General features: G+C 42.2%; 1 protein-coding gene across 1 annotated transcript in view; it reads left to right on the top strand.

Annotated features, from left to right (window-relative positions):
• The first annotated feature begins 571 nt into the window (after window positions 1-571).
• ADAMTS19 (ADAM metallopeptidase with thrombospondin type 1 motif 19) overlaps window positions 572-24,060 on the top strand; it is a 266,057-nt gene continuing 242,568 nt past the window's right edge. The window contains exons 1-2 of the mRNA XM_088475170.1: window positions 572-659; window positions 3,358-3,995. Coding sequence (XP_088331296.1) covers window positions 572-659; window positions 3,358-3,995 — 726 coding nt within the window. The remainder of the gene's footprint in view (window positions 660-3,357; window positions 3,996-24,060) is intronic.

The following is a 24,060-nucleotide window of genomic DNA, read 5'->3' on the forward strand; positions in this document are numbered from 1 at the left end:
CCCCCTCCTCTGTGAATGTCTGAACTTGTACAGCCACCTAGTTAGTTATAGCGTTCTCCCTACTTCTCCTCCCCTCCTGCTGCTCTTATAGCTGTGTGAGGCAGAGATAATGTGCAGTATTCAGTACAGCATGTGCATGTGTGTGAGTGCAAAGGAGATCTGATCTCTTTCCCTCTTTTGTCTGCTTTGCAGCTGCTTTATATTTCTCTCTTCCTGCACAGAAACCCTTTTACTTTCATCTGCCTCCCAATCCAGTGGGTCCCTTTAGCAAGAAGCTCTTGCTTGATTATACTCATAAGGAAGCTGATTTGCACCAATAACACTAAAAAAAATATATATTCACTCTTTCACTGCAGAAGAAATACTTGATCCCAAAGTCATAATTTTCCCTTTTTTTGCCCCCTTCAATAAATCCACACAGACGACGGTGGAAAAATAAAAAGCAAAGTTGTTCTCTGGGCAGTGATTCACTAACTTTGCTGGAAAAAAAAGCCGGGGAAAGCGAGCAACACACATTGGCAGATTTAAGACTTTTTCAACGTCTGTTCCATGTGTTTAGACCATTAAGTGGATGGGGCAAGGAAAAGGGATGGGACTGCACTGCAACTGCTGGCTTGTCTATCTGTCCTTATGTATCCTGTCATGTAAGATCAGCACAGGTAGGTTTGATGCTCTCCTGTTGTGTGTGTGTATAATCTTGTCTAGTTCAACTGCATGTTCATCCTGTCCATCCACATAGTCAACTAGTGATCAAAAGCCTGGAAATAAGAACATCCTTCCAGGTCATCTGTATCCACTTTTGTTTCATTTCTATGTGACTGTCTAGAATGCCTTAGTACAGTGTGTGTCTTTTAAATAATTCAACTTGTCTTTGTATTATTAATGATGCATGCACTGGCAGTATCATTGTCACTTACAGATGTGGACAGTTTGATGCACTGAATCTATAATTTCCTTTGCCAAATCTTTCTATTATAAACTAGTGACATTCTTAGAACTCCCCTCACTCCTACTTCTAAGATTTATTTTCAACTTATCTATTACATCCATGATATTTTCTTATACCTGCAGCAATATCTACATTTTAGCCCAGATAAAATGCTAGTTGTGAAAGGTTGCTAAGTATTGAATGTGTATATACTTTTTAAACAATTTGTAGAATGTGTCATATTACAATTAAAAAAGCAAACTATTTAACTGAGTGCATGTTCAGATCCTAAGATAGGCATGACTATACAGAGGTTTAGCTGAAGGCGAAATACACAGAGGGCTGCTGGATAAAGTTGCTGATAATCAGGCATTTTGTCAATGAAACAGGATAACATCACTTCATATTGAATGAAACCTGTACTGTTATTATGAAACTGCATGTTGTAGATTTTTAAACTTGAATAATGGCAAATTAGCGAGACAATACATTACATAAATTAGGCACTAATTGCAAATGAAAAAGCATTTGCATGATATGACTTTTGATATTTAAGGATCATTTAAATGTACTATATATAGTTAAAAAAACTCAAATGATTTAACACTTTGGACAAACATATTAATACATTTAAGAGTATTGCAGGAAAATTTGTGATGTGTAAAAAGAGCACTTAATTTATTTGTGTTATTTTAATACAAATTAAATAAAATATTTGTGAAACTGACAATAATAATAATAATTATGTACTGTGCTGACATGCATGACTAAATGTATGGTGAAAGCCTTTATCTGTAGATCAGGTATGGAAATGAATGAAATGACAATTCCATTACCGCCTCACAGTGAAGTCAATACTCAATCATCTTCTTAGTTTATGTCTCACACTATTTCTTTGAGACACAGGTGTACAGATTCTAAAAAAACTTAATTGGCCAATTGCCTTAACATGTCATAAAGTTAAGTTTGGTCTTAGGTTGTACTTGAGATTGTACATGCTCTCATCCATGATTAAAATTAAATTGCCATCAATTGTCCAGAATTATTATTATTATTATTATTATTATTATTATTATTATTATTATTATTATTATTATTATCAACATTGGAAAATCCATTTATCATGGGTCTCATCTAGATTATCTTTAATAATGTGGGTTGATCAATCATACCTGAAAAACTGTCTCTGAACAATGATAGAATAAATATAAATGATTCATATTTAATAGAAAGAAATCAGAAAACAAAATATTCATTTTCTATATTTTGTTTATATGCAAATATGTTTACATGATTTTACAATTTAATATCAATATTTATATTATGTATAAAGTGGCATGTTCTAAAGCTCTAATTATTATTCTAAAATGAAACATCTATTTTTATGTAGGTCAGAAATCAAATTAAATATATTGTTAATAAGAAGGGTTGATTATACAAACAGAAAATAAATACAGTACATTGGATACGGTAACTTTTAAAAATGTTCCACATTTAGGACAAGTAGAAATTGGTTCTTAAGCTGTAGTAAACCTTACAACAACATGCCATTTTGATGGGAACATTATACTGAGTTCCTCTTGGGCTGGTCCAAGGTCATAATTTCAAGTTTAAAAAAAAATAATTTGTAATTTTTTCATTACCTGAAAATAAAAATGTATAAAAACAGAATACAAGACCTAGATATGTATAGTTGTAGACTTAAGATATAAAGATATAGTCCATATTTAGGACTAGTAGAAATAGTTTTTTAAGCTGTAGTAAACCTTACAACAAACTGCTATTTTGATGGGAACACTGTACTGAGTTCCTCTTGGGTTGGTCCAAAGTCATAATTGCAATATAATAATATTAACTTGTCATTTTTTCTTGCTTGAAAATAATAATTCATAAAAATAGAATACAAGAGTTAGATATGTATAGTTGTAGAGAGAGAGAGCTTATTAAAGAAACATTTTATACTTAAAGTACTCGAAAATATATAGCCTAATGATGGAAAAACTTTCCTGACCATTACATCTTGCTATGAAACTCTATGACAACAGCTTTAAAGCAATGTTTGGAAGTATTATTTAAATGTTAACAATTGATTGGAACAAACTTTCAGTGGAAGTAGTAAAGTTGAGAGTATACAAGCACATTAAATTATACTAAAATCAGTTTATTTAATTGGGCAGACGATATAGATTTTTGGCCTTTATCTGCTACTATGTGTATATATAGTATTTCCAAGGGTGTGGGTCAATGCTTTAAATCGCATTACTACCATGCTGACATGCTGGTTTCACAATCCTTCTACTTGTCTCCATTCGAACTGTCAAGTTTACTACATCCCATTTCTATGTTTTGTTGGGTCTATAATAATTAGTATCCAATAACAGGTGCAATGACTTTCAAATAATACTATGCCCTGGCATTATATTTTACAGGTTATATTTTTTCCTCCCAATGGGATGAAGAATCAGAGGTTGTGTTTCCATCACTCTGGGGCTCACATGAATCAAGACAAGAAGGGAAGAACAGTGTGGTATTAGGAACTCATGAAGTCTACAGAAACCATAAAATTGAAAAACGTCCTTCACCAAATAATCAGGCTGCTGTTAGTTCAAGGGAGGTCCGTTCTGTTTCGTCTCTATCATCTACTCCAACATACATTCAACACCGACTGGATAGAGAAGAGGAGCAATACGATGAACATGCATCTCATGAGTTTTATCATTTTTCACCATTTCCTTGGTTTTCCAGTCCAAAGAACATAAATACATCTCCTCCCAGTATGTCTTCACCTATTTCAATTCCCTCTTCGGCCAGTTCTAACAGTTCCTCACAGCAACCTGTAGAAAGTAGTGGAAAGTTGAGAATAAAGATATCTGCCTTTGGGAAGGACCTGTATCTCTTATTGAAAAAGGATAGCCGCTTTCTGTCTCCAGGCTTTGTGATTGAAGATAGAAGGAGGGGAAAAAGGCAACCACTGAATACTGAAGATACAGATAGAGATTGTTATTATAGTGGCACTGTCCTCCGCAATCATGGCTCCTTTGCTTCATTCAGCACATGTGGTGGACTGGTAAGTGCATACAGTAGTATAAGTTATGGTAATGTGTACAGTATTGGTGTACTGTAAACATAAGTTATGCAGAAGATGAGTTTTAGCCCTCCTTCCTTTCAAAGAATGCTAATTAGTAATCTTTTAAGGATTAGATCCCATTCAAGTCAATTTGATTGTATAGTCAAATATTACCTGCACTGTAATAATAATATGTTGTATCAAAATGCAACTGAAGTCTCAGAGGGTAGTATTACCATTCATGTTACTATAAACAAATTCCTACAATGTATTGTTACAAAATTGTGCATTGTATATTCAAACTGAATAAATGTTAAATGGGTTGGGCTGTGACAAGCAGGTTATCATTAGAATGAAGCAGTGGGTGATTCTGGCCAAAGCAGGTAGCATAAATTGTATGTGAGGCAATCTCACAACACTGACATCCAATCATGTGTCTGCTGTTTGGCTGGGAACTCTGGCTGCTTAAGGCGGAGATGCATGAAGCAGTATGGAGAAGTTTCCCATAGCAACCAATCAGCTTCTAGAAAGCACTTACCAAGTATATTCTAGAAAATAATAGGTAGAAACTGATTGGTTGTTAGTGGCAACTTTTCCATTTCTCCACTCTTTACACTGCATCTTCCCCTAATTCGATTATGACTAATGGACATTAAATGATGCAATTTGCCAGGAGTTGTTCAGTCAGTTTAAACATTAAAATCTGAACAACAGATTGGTTGTCAAATAGTTTTACCATCAATGGATCTTTAACAATGGTGAGTATCAGCGATGGAGGTCCTGTGGCGGTCGCGCTCTGCACCAGGGTCCATCAAATAGTTCAGCCTTTTAATGGATTCCCCCAATGATTAAAAACCATAGATCATCAATGGCTGAACCGTTATTGGACATCCCTACAGCAGGGCTGTTATTCCTGTTGCAGTGTCTCTATTGGCTTAGCCTCAGGCACATGAGGCTGAGCATCTTGTTCATAAACTCATGTGCTGAGTCTGATTAGAGGAGCTCATCACATTCTCCTCTGACCTTTGGTGCACGGCACCATATTTTTTATCCATATTTCAGACACATAACTGACATGAGTGCACCTGCGCCTGTCTGTGCTGCACAGCCCATCTTATTACAGGATACACCATAACTAGCTTCTGTGGGAGTGTTCTGCAGGGGAAGTTGCTGCAGTGTGATACAGAGCTAGTGTGTATCAGAGACCAGGATTGTTGTAGATAGAATCAGGCTGGATCCTACAGTCTACTCTCCCTACTTTTTGTATTACTCACTAAGACAGTGATATGTCGGATTATTCAGTACAGCACAGAGGAATGAAATGATTATATGGGGAGTTTATATAGATAACATGAAATATAGTAGATTTGTATCTCTATAGTATGATATATAGGAGGTTTGCTTTGCATAATATATTATTATAAAATCAGAGCATAATTGTAGCTGTGTTGTATGCTCATATCACACGTAATGATACGTTTCCATTTATTAATCAGCATGATATATATTTGGTTACATGGTAATTTTAGTATAATCTTTTCAATATACAGTAATGTATGGAAGGCATGTTTCTGTATTATTTGATGTATGGTAAATGTGTCTATATAATGTGATGTATGGAAGAAATGTATCTGTATGTTATAGGGTGAATCACTCTGTATGTTTCTAGAAGCTAATTGGTTGGTCAGCACAGATGGTGAAATGGTTAGCATTACTGCATCACAGCACTGAGGTCATGGGTTCAATTCCCACTACGGCCCAAACTGTGTGGAGTTTGTATATTTTCCCTGTGCTTGCGTAGGGTTGACTGTTCTGGGTTTAGATATTGTTATCAGTATCAGTTATCAGTAGTATGTGTAACATATTAAAATCTTGCATATGTAAGAAGTAACCACTTGGGGCTGATTCAGACGTGGACCCAGAAGCGCCCTGAGTGGCGTCCATTGATGGTCCCCGTCTGTGACTTTATGTGAATGTCTCTCCAAAGTCCTTCCCTTGTGTACATCCATACGTCCGATTGTGCAAGGACTGAGATGGCCACTGTCAGAGCCTGTAGACATTGTAATTGGTGCATCCTTAGATGTCACCATCGGTCACACCATCGAAACTTGCACCAGCCCTATGGCAGGTGCAGTTATGTCATCCCTGTATGGCCTCCTATGTGAGCGATTGAGCATCTACTGTATGTACATTACCACTTTCACCAACATTCCTGAGACTCTCCTATAACACACCCATAAGATGGACCATCTCCATACGTACGCTAAGACACCACCCTGTCTTAGTGCACACTGCAGACCCCCCCCCAGTACAATCTGCCACCCCTAGTGAGTGTTCTCTGGCAGTGGCTTTCAATTAGAATTGCTATCTGCTAATCACAGTTAGACAGGCAGTCAGAGCCGACCCTAGCCAAATTAGTGCCCTAGACAAGATTTTGGGTGGTGCCCCCTCCCGTGGCATCCTGAAAAGGGGTGTGGCCACTCGTCACCCAGCACAGCACCCCTTTCCCAGCACAGATCACAGCATCCAGCACCCCTCTCCTAGAACAGATCACAGAACCCCTCACCCAGCACCTCAGTCCCAGCAGAGAACACCTCTCCCAGCAGTGAGCCCCACAGCACCCCAGCCCTCACCCAGCTCCAGACTTACTTTACTTGAGCGCGGCCTGCAGAGACGCCTGACTCGAGTTACAAGAAGCTGCGGGCGGTGGACCCACTTTTTCTGGCTCAGGCTGGCATGCCGCGTCCCGCTGCACGCTGCCCCAGCGTTAACCACTAGCCACCGTCCTGGTGTCCCACTCTGCAAACCACCACCGGCTGTTCTGCCTCTGCCCACTCGCTGTTTGCTGCTGAGCTCCGTTCATTGACACTGCGCAGCGGCAGTAGCAGCTGCCAGATACTCTACAGGCAAGTGCCCCGGCCGTGCCTGCCCCAAACCTCCACTGGCCCTAGGGGGACTTGGATGCCCCAAGGAATTCCAAATGCCCTAGACATTTGCTTAGTTTGCCTATGCCTAGGGCCAGCTCTGCAGGCAGCCCCAGGGGAGGTGGTTTCCCACCCTTAAGGTGCCTACACACTTACCGATATTTTACCCGATCTGCCCGATTCTGATGCATCGGAATGACAGATCATGTAAAATAGGCCAAAATTGTGAGTCCCCACTCACGATCACATTGCAATGCGCGTCCCCGCTGGTCGCACATCGCATCGTCAGATCTGGCAATCTGCGACACAATGCAATAGAAAAAAGTCCCGGATGCACAATGGATCCTTTGAAGATGGACCAAATCATGTGCAGAGCTGCTGGGGAGGAGTTTCAAGGGAAATCGGACACATCGTCGGATCGTGTGCAGATCGGTAAGTGTATAGGCACCTTAAGACTGCCAGTCCTGAGGGTGATTGGCAGAGATATCACTTCCAATGGGAATTTTTGCATAGGACTTTAAAAACAATACATGCCAGCGATGTATGTTTTTGGCTGGCAGCATTTGTGTGTGTCAGTGTGTGTGTGTGTATCTGTGTCAGTGTGTGTGTCTGTGTCAGTGTGTGTGTATCTGTGTCAGTGTGTGTATGTATCTGTGTCAGTGTGTGTATGTATCTGTGTCTGTGTGTGTGTGTGTCTGTGTCACTGTGTGTCTGTGTCAGTGTGTGTGTCTGTGTCAGTGTCTGTGTGTCAGTGTGTGTATCTGTGTCAGTGTGTGTATCTGTGTCAGTGTGTTGGTGTGTGTCAGTGTGTATCTGTGTCAGTGTGTGTGTGTATCTTTGTCAGGGTGTGTATCTGTGATGGTGTGCTGAGAGATGACATAGGGGGGAGGTGATGGTGTGGCTAAGAGATGACTTAGGGGGGACGTGATGGTGTGGCTGAGAGATGACACATGGTGGAGTTTATGGTGTGGCTGAGAGATTACACGGGTGGAGGAGATGGTGTGGCTGAGAGACGACACTGAGGGGAGGTGATGGTGTGGCTGAGAGACAACATGGGTGGAGGAGATGAAGCGACAGAGATGATGCAGGGGGAGGCGATGGTGTGGCTTAGAGATGACACAGAGGGAGGTGATTGTGTGCCTGAGAGACGACACGGGGAGGCGAGGGTGTGGCTGAGAGACGACGCGGGGTGGTAGGCGATGGTGTGGCTGAGAGGGTAAGGCGATGGTGTGGCTGAGAGATAGCACAGGGGTGGAGGTGATGGTGTGGCTGAGAGACGACGCAGGGAGGAGGCGATGGTGTGGCTAAGAGATGATGCAGGGGGGGAGGTGATGGTGTGGCTGAGAGACAAAACAGGGGGGATGCAATGCAGGGGGGAGGCGATGGTGTGGCTGAGTGATGACGCAGGGGGGGCGGTGATGATGTGGCTGAGAGACGATGCAGGGGGGGAGGTGATGGTATGGCTGTGAGACAACGCAGAGTGGAGGCAATGATGTGGCTGAGAGATGATATGGGGGGGAGGCGATGGTGTGCTGAGAGACGATGCAGGGGGAGATTGTGTGGCTGAGAGACACAGGGGAAAGGAAGTTACATAGAGTCTGGTTGAACCACTGTTGTATGATGATGACCTTCTTAATATTCCTACACAAACAAGCATCTATCGGACCATGTGACCTACATGAATAGTGAATACCGACTGAAGGCGCCGTCTGCCCAGGGAGAATACAATTCTTCAGAGGTTCCACATTGTAAGAAACCACCATATAAGTAGGGTGCATATGGAATGGAAAGGAATGTTCCCAGAGTGACGAGAAATGGGTGGCGTGTCATGTTGGCACATCCTATTTTCAGTGGCCACACCCCTTCGGTATGTGACCACGGCCATTTTTTTTTGTCGTACATTTATATGTTATTATGTGTTAGTGTGTGTGGGTGGAGGGGGGGGGTGCCGTTCTGCAAATTGACCTGGGCTCCAAACACCCCAGTTACACCTTTGACCTGTACACACATATTCCAACAGTTCAGGTTGAGTCTCCCATATCCAAAATTCATGGGACCAGGGGTTTTTTGGATATCGGAATATTCCATATTTTGGAATATTTGAATAAAATATTAAAATTTCTTGGGAATGGGACCCAAATCTAAACACAGAATGCATTTATGTTTTATTTACACCTTATAAACATAGCCTGAATAAGGCCTAATAATTTTGTGCATCAAAAAAAGTTTGTGTACATACATGAAATTAATTTATGTTTCATGTATACCTTATACACACAGCCTGAAGGTTATTTTATACTATATTTTTAATAATTTGTGCTTTAAACAAAGTTTGTGTACATTGAACCATCAGAAAGTAAAGGTTTCACTTTCCCAGTCATGCTAAAAATATTCCGTATTCCGGAATATTTGGATATGGGAGACTCAACCTGTACAATGAAAAACAAATAATGACCATTTGCACCAGTTAGGTCTACAGGGCCTGTGCTACCATTAGGTGAAGTTAGGCAGGCATCTGAAACACTGAATGAGTGATCCAGTGACTATTAAGAGCCAGAAGCTACCATGAAAGAGAAGCAGTCAGCTGCTTATTACATGTGAAGTTACTGATTGGTACTCTTTGATATCAAAGTTATGCGGTGACTTGAATGCTTGGCTATGATGTACCAAGGGCCACACTGCCTGTCTGGGGAACAGAGACTGCTGCCCACACTTCCCACCTGCAGGGAGCAGGGACACAGAGAGGTGGCATGCACAGATTACCCAGGCCCGGCCTCTGTTGGTGTGCTGGGGAGGTTTAGCCTTGCTACCTTGTGATTCCACAATCAAGGATTTTGAGGCAGCTCAGTCCTCCAGTGGCCACACCGCTCTGCACCTGGGTCTACCTAAAGTCTTAGCTGCCCTGGGTGGGGGCACAGCATCTGGATGATGGGGTGGGAGCCACCACCTAGGGTGCCCTGGGCTTTGAAAAGCCCTGTAGGTTCATTACCATATCTATTTTCAGGATATTACATTCTCACTTATTCATGTAACCAATCAATGCCTGGAATTGACTAGTGGTTTTATTTTAACCTTTTTTTTTTTTTCATTTTAGATTGTTATGGGCCATTTCAAATTCAAATCATTCGCCTCTATTTTCAGTTTGTTTTTTAATGTGACCAATACAAAGAGGATTTATTATTAAATAAAAGGACAGTTAATATTAGATAAATAGTAGCATGTTTCTACTAGTGATGTGTTACATGGGATAGCTGATCTAACTATTCAAAGCAAGATACCAGGATACCAGGTCTGGCTATCAGGAAGAAATCTTTATTGATGTCATGTGACTGCATCACTGGAATTTCCTGTGGCAATATGGAAGCACTTAGGTACACTCGCACTATGCAAACAGTGGACATATTTAAATGCAGTTTGTATGGTCAGGAACCAACCAAATGTTATTGACATCTGTGGCCGGGTGCTTTTGCCTGTGCATGAGCACAAACTCCTCATCTGTATTTATATTTTATAACATTTATAATATTTTGCTTCAGTTGACCTTATTGTCATATTCTTATATCACAAGAAACTACTTCTCTGAAATACATTTACAGGTAACACTGCAGTATCTTTTATATACATATTAATAACATATCGGGCCAAATGTAAAAGGGTGAGCGTTTATAAAATGTGTTTAGCAGTAAACTCTCACACTTTTTAAACTCATCCAATGTAATAGAGTCTGAGAACATGATGACTCGCATGTTTTTAGATTCAAATTACTCTCACGATTTAGGCTCTCATACAGATGTTTTCCCATTTTGAAGATAAAACTCGGCTAATGTGAGAGTTTACTATTAAACTCTCACATTTTCTACACTCTCACCCTATTACATTTGGCCCATTATGTTTATTTGTCCAAACTTCAAATTGTATTATTTAGGAACCATTGTAGTTATCGGTCTCTCTTGGTGCAAGTTCCATTATACTGTAATTACTTTAAAGCGTAACAGCAAAAACAGGAACACTGCACATGATCATATTTGGCCAATGTGTGTGGAACAAGTGTCATTAATGATAAATAGCTTTAAAACTAGTAAATCATGGAGATCCCGGTATGTTTTGCCCATTTAGTTCAATCAACTCTTTGGAACATTTAACCAAGAAATGATTGTAAAGATCATAAGAGCTTACTTATCCGACACGTTTCTCCACTTTTATTGGTAGAATGCACTTAAGCCACAGACCTAACAATCAATTGAGTCTCCATAGAGTCTTCTCCTGACTCTACTGGTGAGATCACCTGACTGAACAGAGTACTTACTACAGTATATACTGTATCTAACACTGCAACTACATTATACCCCAGTGTTCTCCCCAGAAATTTTTCCCAGACGGGTGGCATCCAAAAGCAGCCCGGGTGGGGGCCTTCGCAATTATGCGCGTGCCGGGAAAAGGGGTATCTCCCTTACCAATCCAGCCCGACAGGTCTCAGGCTGCTCCCCCACTGGCTCTCAGTCAAAAGTGTCCATTATGCAGTGCCCCCTGTATTGTGCTCTTTATACAGTGCCCCCTGTAGTTTTTCCCTTTATGCATTGCCCCCTGTAGTTTAGCTTTGCCCTTATGCACCCCTGGCTGAAGTAGTGCCCCCAGACTGGTCCCTTATGCAGTGCCCCCTAGGCTGGCCCCTTATGCAGTACCCCCAGGCTGGCCCCTTATGCAGTGCCCCCAGACTTAAATAGTGCTCCTCAGGCAGTGCCCCCAAATTGGTCCCTTAATGCTGCATAATGCAAGGCATGTGACTAGTTAATTATTTTGTAATAAGAGCTGTTTGACTGTTGATGAGGACATGCTTTGCTGTGTCAGTCGCTTCATAAGCTGTCTATAGGCAAAAGTTCTGTGTCATATTAAGCTATTAGAAGTCACTGGGGAGTTATATAACCATCTTAATGCATGAGGCCATATGCATGTGGACTTATATATTTTGGATGACCACATGTAAATTTCCACACTAGACTATTTTTTGTAATTTTACTTGTGCAGTACTTTTCCATTAACAAAATCCATACATCTAGAATTGTGTGACACCTACATCATTATGTTATTCCTGAATTGCTCATAAATGAAATGGGAAGAACTTCAGCCAATGAAGACAAGGTACCCACTGATGTTAAAAATCATGCTTTTACTAGTGTTATTTTAACTTGTAATGGGGATGAAAGGCAATATTACTGCAGTCTTAATGCCAGTGGGTAACAGGCCGAGGGGCCTATCAAATGAAGATAATCCCTAAAGCTGGCAAACGCTATAGTTTTTGCCGCTTTTAACAATTTTTCCTATTTATTATGCCCTGCAGCCGGCAGTGGCAATTGCAGCGGATCTAATGCGATAGCTTCCCCAGGCAAAGAATGGGGAATCTAGTTACTGCAAGTTTAAGAAGGACCGCGGCAGAAGAGCCAATAGCAGCATGGTGATTGTATGGAATGCCGGTCACAGTTCTGGATAGATAGGTATATATATATATAAAAGTCCTGGCCCCAGCCCCAGCCCAGCACTTACCTTTACTTGCTGGCCGCTCGTGCTCCCACTCCCGTTGCCTTGCGTTGACTGGATCTAACTAGATCCAGCAGGCGCGCGGGGCAGGCTCCTCATGTCGCGGGTGACGTCATGACGTCACCCACGCAATGCATCACTGGGGACGCTTGTCTCTGAAGCGATCGGAGGCTTCTTTAGCCTCAGGTCACTTCAGAGGCCAGCGTTCCACAGTGGGGGTCGGCGGGGGAAAGTGCCAGGCGGTAGGCTGTTTCTGCCAGGTGATGCGCCCGCAGAAAACAGCCTGGGGAGAACACTGTACCCAATTACAAACTCTCAACATGATTCCCAACTGTTCCATTAATAATTCTTAATATAATAACTTTATTATATAATGTTTGATCTGTGTAATACTGTACTCTTCCTCTAGTGCCTAAGCCTAACCTCCCCCTCCCCACACCCTAAACCTAACTCCACCTCACCGGTGCCTAAACCTTTTCTCCCCCCCTAGTGCCTAAACCTAACCACCCCCTCCCCGCACCCTAATCCTAAGACTCCTGGTGCCTAACCCTATCCCTCCCCCTAGTGCCTAACCTTAAGCCTGCATCCTAACCCTAACCTCCCCCTAACACCTCAATACTTACCTTTGGGATGCTGACGGTCGTTATACTGGTGCCGGGATCCCGACCTGTCGGAATTTTGGCGCTGGTATTTAGACCGTCGGCATCCCACACACTGGGATGCCGACTACATACCCTTTAGGCCACCTCCTAGTCACCACCCAGGAAAGCCCCTAATTTTGCCTCACAGTGATTCCATACGCAGCAGCGCACACTCAGTGGAACACATGCACCGTAGGGGATTTCTGCATCTTTAGCGCACGCGCAGTAGTACATAATCGCTCAACCCAGCCAACATTGGCATTTTGTTCACCTCAGAATCAGGCTTGAAATGTAAAACATTACGTGGAAATAGTACAGACTCGAAGAAGGGAACATTCAAACAAATAATACACAGCTGGCACTTGCTAATAACATAAACAGATTCGGGGAATTGAAATCCACTGCTAATATTTCATTGAGAAGCTGATTGTATAGAAAGAAACAGATGTATCCATAGACACACTATGCATGTGATGACAGAAATTAATAGTCCTGGAACAAATGTTAGATTTCAGACCAGATGAATTTGTAAACTACTATTACAGCAATGTGGTAATTGTGTTAAGAGAATGACTTTATACTGTAAGTGCCTTACAGAGAGCTGACATTTTGTATCTACTGTAGATATATACTGTATATATACATTAGGAGTGTGCACCGGCCACTTTTCGTGTTTTGGATCTGGATCTTTCTTCGTGTTTTGGATCTGGATTGGTTTTGCCAAAACCACCCTTCCGTATTTTTGGTTCTGGGTTTTGTGTTTTGGATCTGTATTTTTTTTAAAAAAAGCATAAAAACAGCTAAAATCACAGAATTTGTTCGTTTTTCTGCTCCTATGCTATTATTAACCTCAATAACATTACTTTACACTCATTTCCAGTCTATTCTGAACACCTCACAATGTTGTTTTGAGTCCAAAAGGTTACACCGAGGTAGCTGGATGACTATGCTAAGTGACACGAGTGGGCAGCACAAACACGTGGCCCATCTATGAGTGACACTGCAGTGGCAGACAGGATGGCAGTTTGAAAAACTAGGCCCCAAACAGTACATAATGCAAAGAAAAAAAAAGAGGTGCAAGATGGAATTGTCCTTGGGCCCTCCCACCCACCCTTATGTTGTATAAACAGGACATGCACACTTTAACAAACCAATAATTTCAGCGCCAGGGTCTGCCACACGACTGTGGCTGAAATGATTGGTTCGTTTGGGCCCCGACAAAACAAGCTGGCAATTAATCTGTCCCTGTACAAACAGGCTCTACGGAGGCAAGATGTCAACTCATCCTCCTCATCCACTGATTCTTCACCCTGTTCAGTGTTGTGTACATCCTCATCCTCACAGAGTATTAATTCATCCCCGCTGCATTCCACCACCACAGGTCCCTCTGTACGTTCTGGAGGCTGGCCTCCCTGGAAGAGTTGATAATTCATTTTTATGAACATCATCTTCTCCACATTCTGTCTAAGCAACCTCCTACGCCTTTCGCTGACAAGGTTCCCAGCTGCACTAAACACTCTTTCGGAGTACACACTGGAGAGGGGGGAACTCAGGTAAAATAGAGCCAGTTTGTAAAGGGGACTCCAAATTGCCTCTTTTTCCTGCCAGTACATGTACGGACTGTCAAACATCCCTACTTGGATGCTATCACCAATGTAATCCTCCGCCATTCTGTCAGTGGTGACAGTATCATATGCAGTGACAGTAGACATGTCAGAAATTGTTTGCACGTCCTTCAGTCCGGACCAGATGTCCAAACCGGCCCTTGACTTATGACACAGGCGCACACTTGGCGCTGCTACTGTGTTGATGCATGTGCGGCTACAGCGCACACAAGTCACAAACACAGAAAAGAAATTGTTTTTTATTTTTTGGAGCACTTTGGGGTTACAACACCCTTTAACAGACTTATGGGACACAGGCACACGTTGGTGCTGCACCTTTGTTGATGCACGTGCAGCTACAGTGCACACAATTCTCAAAGAGAAAAAAAAGAAGAATTTTGTATTTTTTGTGGAGTGCACTTTGGGGGTTACACCACCCTTTAACAGACAGATGCATGCTTGGCGCTGCTGCTTTGAGGATGCACGTACAGTGCACACAATTCACAAACACAGAAAATAAATATATTTTTTGAAGTGCACATTGGGGGTTACACCACCCTTTAATGGATGAGCAAACCGGCCCTTTACTTATGACACAGGCGCACGCTTGGTGCTACTTTGTTGATGCATGTGCTGCCACAATTCACGTGCACACAATTCACAAACACAGAAAATAATTTTTTTATTTTGTTTGGAGTGCACTTTGGGGGTTACAGCACCCCTTAACGGTCAAGCCAGCCAGCCCTTTACTTATGACAGAGGCGCGCGCTTGGCATTACTTTGTTGATGCACGTGCGGCTACTGCGCACACAATTCACAATCACAAAAAAAAAAATTTTTTTTTGGAGTGCACTTTGGGGGAGCACCCCTGATGCACAGATCACCCCCTGGACAAGACTACAGCACCCCTCTAGGACTACAGCCTTTATGGGACACTGCACAACACAGTCCAGCAAGCCCCTATAGACTTTGGAGTGGACACAGCCCCTATGGACAACTGACTGCACAACACAACCCAGCCAGCCCCTATGACAGCAGCACAACACAGCCCAGCCAGCCCCTATGGACAACTGACTGCACAACACAGCCCAGCCAGCCCCTATGACAGCAGCACAACACAGCCCAGCCAGCCCCTATGGACAACAGCAGCACAACACAGCCCAGTCAGCCCCTATGGACTGAGTGGTCACAGCCCCTATGGACAACAGCAGCACAACACAGCCCAGCCAGCCCTAGCTCCCACCTCCCTCTTCACTGTCCACAGCCGGAGTGAGAAATGGCGCTGACGCGGGGACCTTTTAAAGAATCCAAAACCCGCGAGATCCGGAAGGCGGGATGATGACGTTTTGCCTCGATTTCAGATCCGATTTCTGAAATCCGAACCCGCTCATTCCTAATATATATATATATATATAATTTTTTTTTTTCTAGAAATATTCAATATTATTAAAAAATACACTTTTTGCTTTGCAAAGGCTATATAGGCTGTGATGAGCCATCAAGCTTTTAGGTATTGCTTTGTCTCTTGACTTTGTCAGATTTTAATGACCATTAATGTTCAAAGTTCTGTTACACATAAATCATTGGACATAATAGCTTTTTCCACTATATCAGTGTTGAGTGAATCTCCTGGCAGTGTTTTGTAACTATAGTACCTACTAATGATTTTACTGCAGTAACGGCACATGAAATATAGCAGTATGTCACACTGAAGTAAAATATCATATTGGTGGGACTTGTGTGGCATTCTCCAGGGAGTATAAAAGCGCTTAAGGGTGGTAAATAAAGTTTCCCTAAAACAAATGTGCTCCACTTGTAAACCGAAGCGTTCTGGTTCCTCTCACAGGCAGTTTCTAGATAACTTGTCCGTAGTGAATAAGTATTGCTTCAGTGTCATTGAGGGCAATTCATTTGTTTTCTCGTGTCTGATCTCCCGTCTAAAGTGACGGGAGATCGCTGTTCGATATTCAATTACTTTTGGGCACCCATGCCTTATCGCGCATATCAAGCCCAAATAGAATTTAGTAAAACTGCTAAACCTCTTCAAAGTGCTGGTTAGCATGCCCAAACAGCAGTTTTGGCACCCAAACTACGGACTTATCGCACATTTCTGCTTGCCACCTCAGGAGGCAGAAATGTGTCCACCCACGACTATTCACGCCCGAACAGAGCAATAATTGAATTGCTCTGTTGGGCGCCCTTTAATCACAGTTGTGGGTGAATTGAATTGCTCCCAATGAATTTTGTCAACGTGCCTATTGTTTCCAGGGACATTTTGTTGCTTGTGTGCACTATAGGTGAATATCCCAATTTTGTCATTAAATCTGAAAGGAAAGCTGATCAATTAGGAAAATATTTTTTGGAACATTCACAAATATATACAGTATACATATAAGCAATTGAATACAGCAATTGAATACAATGGGGGTGAGGCAGAATTGAGCATATGTCTGTCTGCAGAGCACATCTTGCATGAAATCGTATTCATCGTAATCTACACTTATGATAGGCTGAAATGGGTTGTAACAGTAGGCATAGTTCACTGAGGGGGTTTCGCCACAACTACAGGCTACTCAAAGTTAGACGTAAGCTAGAATATCTTCTTTACCTAGTAATGGGTAGTGCAAGTGCGTGCTAATGGGTAGTAGAAAACCAGGTGCAGGCAAACACAGTATATGCATTATCACATGCACACTTCTTTGGAGTATTATAAGCCTAGTTTACTTCCAACTCTACATCAGCTCCAATGTCCATAGGTTACAGAAGTGATCATGGTCCAGAAGACCCTTAATAGTGTCTCCAAACCAGTAAAACTTGTCCCCACACTATACTACATCCCTGCAATCACTATGGTATGTGTGACTCTTCCCAATATTTCTATTAACAATCATGCTTTACTAATCCTCTTGTACTCTATTCACACACTCACTGCTAAGCCTTCCCTCAGTTTAGCTGTATAATAGACCTGATCAACATACCATTTTGTGATCCATTAGCCACAACAAATTCAACTATGTCCTTTACTAAAATTTCCAGCAGGGACCTGAGTCAGCCAGACCCAGGCATGCCGATGTTTCTGTACAGGCGTGGTCACGTCCCCATGCTCAGTCATGCCACCTCTCTAGCACCAGGGCCCGCAAGATGTCTTGGTCTTCCTGTGCATAATGCAGAGTAATCTCACTCAAAGCAAAATGGTACAGAGTGTAAGAGGGGGACTACTGTAGGTCTGAGTCTGGTAGTACTTTAACTAATAGAGGAAGGAGAGAGCTTGATGCAGGGAATTGAACACTGAAGGAGTGGTTTAACAAGTGGACTGAAAACCAGGATAGAACATGGTCCTAAAGACCTAGAGAATGTAGCATTTTCTGTAAAAAGTGAGCGGCCAATAGTGTCATATGCAGCAGAGAAGTGCAAGGGAATTAGAAGTAAGTTACAGCCTTTAGATTTAGCAGTGACTAAGGGCTCTATTTATTAACATTATATTTACTAAAATAAAGTGAAAAAGGGTGTTTTCACACCCTTTTCACATTATTTTAGTATCACCTATAGTTATTACAGGGCAATTGGAGTAGAATTCGGCTCGGTCATCAGGTGATCGGGTCCCAGTGCAGTATGGAATATCAGCTGACCAGAGGCATGGAAGGCATCACCGGAGCACAGATGACTGCAGGTAAGTGCTTTAAGGGAGGGGGGGTTGTGGGGGGGGTCCGCGAGCACGGGGGGCAGAGCTTAATGATGGGGCGGGGCTTAGCACTGGGGGGTAGTAGCCGCGGCCGGTCGGCGCATTTGCGGGCACTTTGTCATGGTATTTTTTGCGAAAATACTGTGACTAGTGTGCAGAGGGGATTCGCAGAGACAGAGCTTTATCGCAAGCTCTGTCCCTGCAAGGGATTTGTTGTAAATCCCTGTGATATTGCCTGAATTCGCAATGCAAATTTAGGGCCTGATTCAGAGCCACTCGTAAGCGGCAGCTCGTTCGCTCTGAGCGATGTTTGCCCAACTGCGCATGCGTACGGATCGTTATACGCATGCGCGAACCAGTCAGTGCGACCGAAATTCATGTGCGAATGCCTGCTAATTTGAGTTACAGAAAGAGGCGTATGTGGGTGGTAACAGGGGAAGGTGCTTGAAAACGGGGAGTGGAGATCCGATCGCAGGCGTGCTTAAAGGTCAAAACGGGCGTTTTATGGGTGTGCATATTTAAAACAGCAGCGTCATTGACCACGTCACTGGGTTATTTTATAGCCAGAACTGCTCGCAAAATTGTGGTAGCAAAAACCAACCACAAGAATAGCGAGCAGTTCATACCCTGTTCGATGTACTCGATTAATCTAATAAATAGCGGACATGACGTAGGATGCGAGCGGACAGGGGGCGTAGTTTCCTAAAAAACGACCGCAAGTTTTGTATGCTCGTTCAGACCTAGAGGCGTGAACAGACCGCAAACAGCGAACGGTTCATTTGAATAGCCACCCCTATTTTCTGGACGAGCGAGCGCTAATTGCGTCCGGCTCTGAATCAGGCCCTTAGTCGATAATATCACGCTACAATCTGCATTACAAATGCGGATTGTAGTAAATAGAGCCCTAAATCACTGACCAGTTTAGTCAATGCAGTCTATGTTGGGAATGAAAGCCAGAGTGAACTGGGTACAAAAGGTTGTGTAAGGAAAGGAAGGATGTGAGCATAGAGATTTGTGTAAGGATTAGTATTTTCAGAATAGGAGTAATATTGCATGCTTGACTAGTGATAGGAAAATACCTGTTGAATGAGATTATAGATGTTGTTTAAAGAAGGGATGAGCATGAGGGACACCAATCAACTGGCTACTCTTAATTTATTTGCATTAAATATAAATGGTTTGACTCAATCAGAGAAGATTTTATATGGAACATATATTTAACCATCTCAGCAAAAATAATCCCTTTCATCTTGTTTTTGTACATGAAGCTATGTATACTAAATCCCCAAATCCTTCTGCCTTTGTTAATTTTCCTAATATTTGGCTAAGCTATGGTCCTTCACTTTATAGTATTTAGGATTATTACTTAAAACAGGGGGTCCCCATTCTTGTAAACATGTTTAGGGGATTGAGAACAGTACATCATTTGGGTGGGAACAATAGTAGGGATCTCCATTACTTCACTTACTACCTATAGCACTCCTTAGGCAATGCTGCATTTAGGACAGTTTGCAACAAGGAAAGATTGGTGGGGAGAATGTCAGATATGTCAGATATGAGGAGGTTGCAATAGTTACAGCAGGAGATGACTGAGTAAGAGTTTTGCTTACACCATGTGAAAAGAGAGTTTTGTAGAAATATGTCAAAAGTGGAAATGGCAGGATTAGGAGAGAAACTGGATGTGACACCAAGACAGCAGGTGAAGGAGATCCCCTCAGTAGCTTCACATTAGCAATTGAAAGAACCTATATACATTGGCATAAACAGCATAATGCTTTAAATAACCATTGTACTGCATTTTGGTACTGAATCCTGTTTATTTACTACTGTCTGAGATGGACGATTCAGTCCTGACCTCCAGAAAATAGTACGCCCTGCAAGTGATTGTGTCGATGGCCTAAAGGTGGGTAATACTAGGACGTGGAATCTGCCATCTGGACGATCTGCTGTCCTATCTTACGATAAGTAAGTGCATATACACTTACCAATCATCAGCCCGATGTGTCTTGCCTGACGCAACAACTGGGTGGGCATTTATATGTGTCTGACCAGTTGTGATGTCAGTCACCGGTGGCATCTGCAGCAAGTGTATGGGCCATCAGCTGTGCTGCAAAGCAGATGCAATATGTTTGGAAACGATATCGTTCACAGACATAATGTCCTATACACACTGACCAATGCACACACAATATATCGGCCATTCAATTGATATGTCGGCCAGTGTGTACATAGCATTATACCCACATGACGGATGACTTTCATAATTAACCTAGAACACAAATGTTTCTGTATCTATTTTAGTGCAACACAGATGTCCTGGTGAGATTGTACAAAGTTTCTTGTCTAGTGTGCATCTTCATGTGCTTAAAAGAATAATTGTTAAGTCTTGAAGGGTCTATGTACTAAGCCTTGGAAAGAGATAAATTGGATGGACTAATTCTCTAGACTTGTTAGCTTATTTATTACTTTTTCCTCTATTTAAAAAAAATATTTTTACAAACTGCTAATGTTCTATCAAAATTAGGGATGTGAACCAACCCCCGTGTTTTGGATCTGTATCTCCTTTGTGTTTTGGATCTGAATTGGCAAAACCACCCTTGCATGTTTTGGTTTTGGATTTGTATTTTTTCTAAAAAATCATAAAAATAGTTAAAATCACATAATTTGGGCATGTTTTTGTTTCTACAGTATTAATAACCTCAATAACATTAATTTCCAATCGTTTCCAGTCAATTTTGACCACCTCACAGCTCACAATATTGTTTTCATCCAGTTTAGGCCCATCATTTGCACCAAGCTAGCTGGCTGACTAAACTAAGTGGCAGCAGTGGGCGGCACAAACACGTGGCAGTACAACTTCAAACATGGCACATAAGGAAACATGTTTTCATTAATCAAGACGCCTGAGTAAGATGGAGTATGTATGTAGTTGAAGGCAGGGAAAGGATGGGTTGATTCATAGTAAATTTAATTTAAGTTTTGGATTCCAAAGCAAATTTATGAGGGAGGGAGGTGGGGAGTCATTTTCAAAGAATATTTCACTCATGCACATCAGTCCTTGCCCCAGTAGATCTCTTGTGGTGGTCCAGGATGTTTTAAAAAAAATTAAATGGGCATGCAGGAGATGATTGGTTGGTTTGGGCCCCAACAAAACAAGCTACCAATGGGCAGCTGACATTGCTGGCAATGATCTCTCTGTGCACAAACTGGCATTACAGAGGCAAGATGTTGTTGCCATCATCATCCGATTCCTCACCCTCATCAGTGTGTACATCATTTTCACACAATATTAATTTGTCCCCGATGGAATCCACCATTACAGCCTCAGGTGCCTCTGTAATTTTTGAATGTAATTAGCGGTAAAGGTCTTCCTCGTGAAATTTGTAGTTAATTTTGATGAACATCATCTTTTCCACATTTTGAGGAAGTAGCTTCCTACACTCAAGTAAAGCAAAGCCAGATTGTGCAAGGGCCTCCAAATTGACTTTTTTTCCAGCCAGTAGTGACTGGCAGGAAAGCCTGACAAGCCTATTTGGATGCTATCATTAAAGTAGTCCTCTACCATTCTTTGAATGGTGACCGTATCAGATGGAGTCACGGCAGAGGTCTCATTAATTGTAGGCAATTCTTTTAGACCCAACCAGATGTAAAAATTTGATTGTGTTGACTCATCTGCATCACCAGTGGGTCTTTTTTTGGGAAAGTTTAGTATTTTCCTTGCAGCCACACTTGCTGTAGAAACTGAAGGAGGAGCCATAGCTGCATCACGTGCCACTTGAGCTGACAATTTTCTTACCAACAGCTCTTTGCATCTCTTCAGATCTGTGTCCATTGGGAAGAAAAACACAACATATGACTTAAACCTAGGATTGAGCACAATGGCCAAAATGTATTGCTCTGATTGGAACCTGACAACCCTTGGATCCTGGCAAAGCGAATAAAGGACTTGATCTATAAGTCCGACATGCTTACCAGAATCGATTTAATTTCAGCTCCTTCAGTTTGCTTTTCCAACAGTCTAATGAGGGGAATTACCTGACTCAAGCAAGCAGTGTCTGAACTCACTTCACAGATGACCACTTCGAAGGGTTTCAGCACTCTGCACAACATGGAAAGTGTTTTCCACTGAGCTTGAGTAAGATACAGTCCCCCTCCTCTTCCTATGTCATACTTCATTGTGTAGCTTTGGATGGCTTTTTGCTGTTCCTCCATCCGCTCAAGCATATAAAAGGTGGAGTATTACCTCGTAACTACCTCTTGCTTCAGCTGATGACAGTGCAAATTTAAAATTTCTTGCAGTCTTCTACATGCAATCTTCTACATGCACCTGCTGAATGGCGAAAATGCCCAGAAATTTTGAGCACAATGGCCAAAATGTATTGCTCCGATTGGAACCTGACAACCCTTGGATCCTGGCAAAGCAAATAAAGGACTTGATCTATAAGTCCGACATGCTTAGCAGAATTGATTTAGTTTCAGCTCCTCCTTCAGTTTGCTTTTCCAACAGTCTAATGAGGGGAATTACCTGACTCAAGCAAGCAGTGTCTGAACTCACTTCACAGATGACCACTACGAAGGGTTTCAGCACTCTGCACAACATGGAAAGTGTTTTCCACTGAGCTTGAGTAAGATACAGTCCCCCTCCTCTACCTATGTCATACTTCATTGTGTAGCTTTGGATGGCTTTTTGCTGTTCCTCGTGACTACCTCTTGCTTCAGCTGATGACAGTGCAAATTTAACATTTCTTGCAGTCTTCTACATGCAATCTTCTACATGCACCTGCTGAATGGCGAAAATGCCCAGAAATTTTGAGCACAATGGCCAAAATTTATTGCTCTGATTGGAACCTGACAACCCTTGGATCCTGGCAAAGTGAATAAAGGACTTGATCTATAAGACCGACATGCTTAGCAGAATTGATTTAGTTTCAGCTCCTCCTTCAGTTTGCTTTTCCAACAGTCTAATGAGGGGAATTATCTGACTCAAGCAAGCAGTGTCTGAACTCACTTCACAGATGACCACTTCGAAGGGTTTCAGCACTCTGCACAACATGGAAAGTGTTTTCCACTGAGCTTGAGTAAGATACAGTCCCCCTCCTCTTCCTATGTCATACTTCATTGTGTAGCTTTGGATGGCTTTTTTGCTGTTCCTCCATCCGCTCAAGCATATAAAAGGTGGAGTACTACCTTGTAACTACCTCTTGCTTCAGCTGATGACAGTGCAAATTTAACATTTGTTGCAGTCTTCTACATGCAATCTTCTACATGCACCTGCTGAATGGCGAAAATGCCCAGAAAATTTGCGGGCCACGGAGTGCATCACCTGCACGGCCCTGTCAATTTTTTAAGATTTTGCACCACCAAGTTAATAGTGTGAGCAAAACATGGGACGTGTTGGAATTCACCCAGCTGTAATGCTCTCACAATATTGGCGGTACTGTCAGAAATCACAAATCCCGTGGAGAGTCCAAGCGGGGTAAGCCATTTTGCAATCACTTCCCTGAGTTTTTCTAAGAGGTTGTCAGCAGTATGCCTCTTAGTGAAACTGGTTATACACAGAGTAGACTGCCTCTGAATAAGCTGCTTATTCTTAGATGCTGCTGCTGCTGCTGCTGTTGGTGCCACTGAAGGCAATACACCTTCCCAGTGGACTGTTACAGTCATGCAATCTTGCGTTTG

The sequence above is a fragment of the Taudactylus pleione genome, unplaced genomic scaffold, assembly GCF_031769625.1.
Source record: "Taudactylus pleione unplaced genomic scaffold, aTauple2 ptg000162l, whole genome shotgun sequence".
NCBI lineage: Eukaryota > Metazoa > Chordata > Amphibia > Anura > Myobatrachidae > Taudactylus > Taudactylus pleione.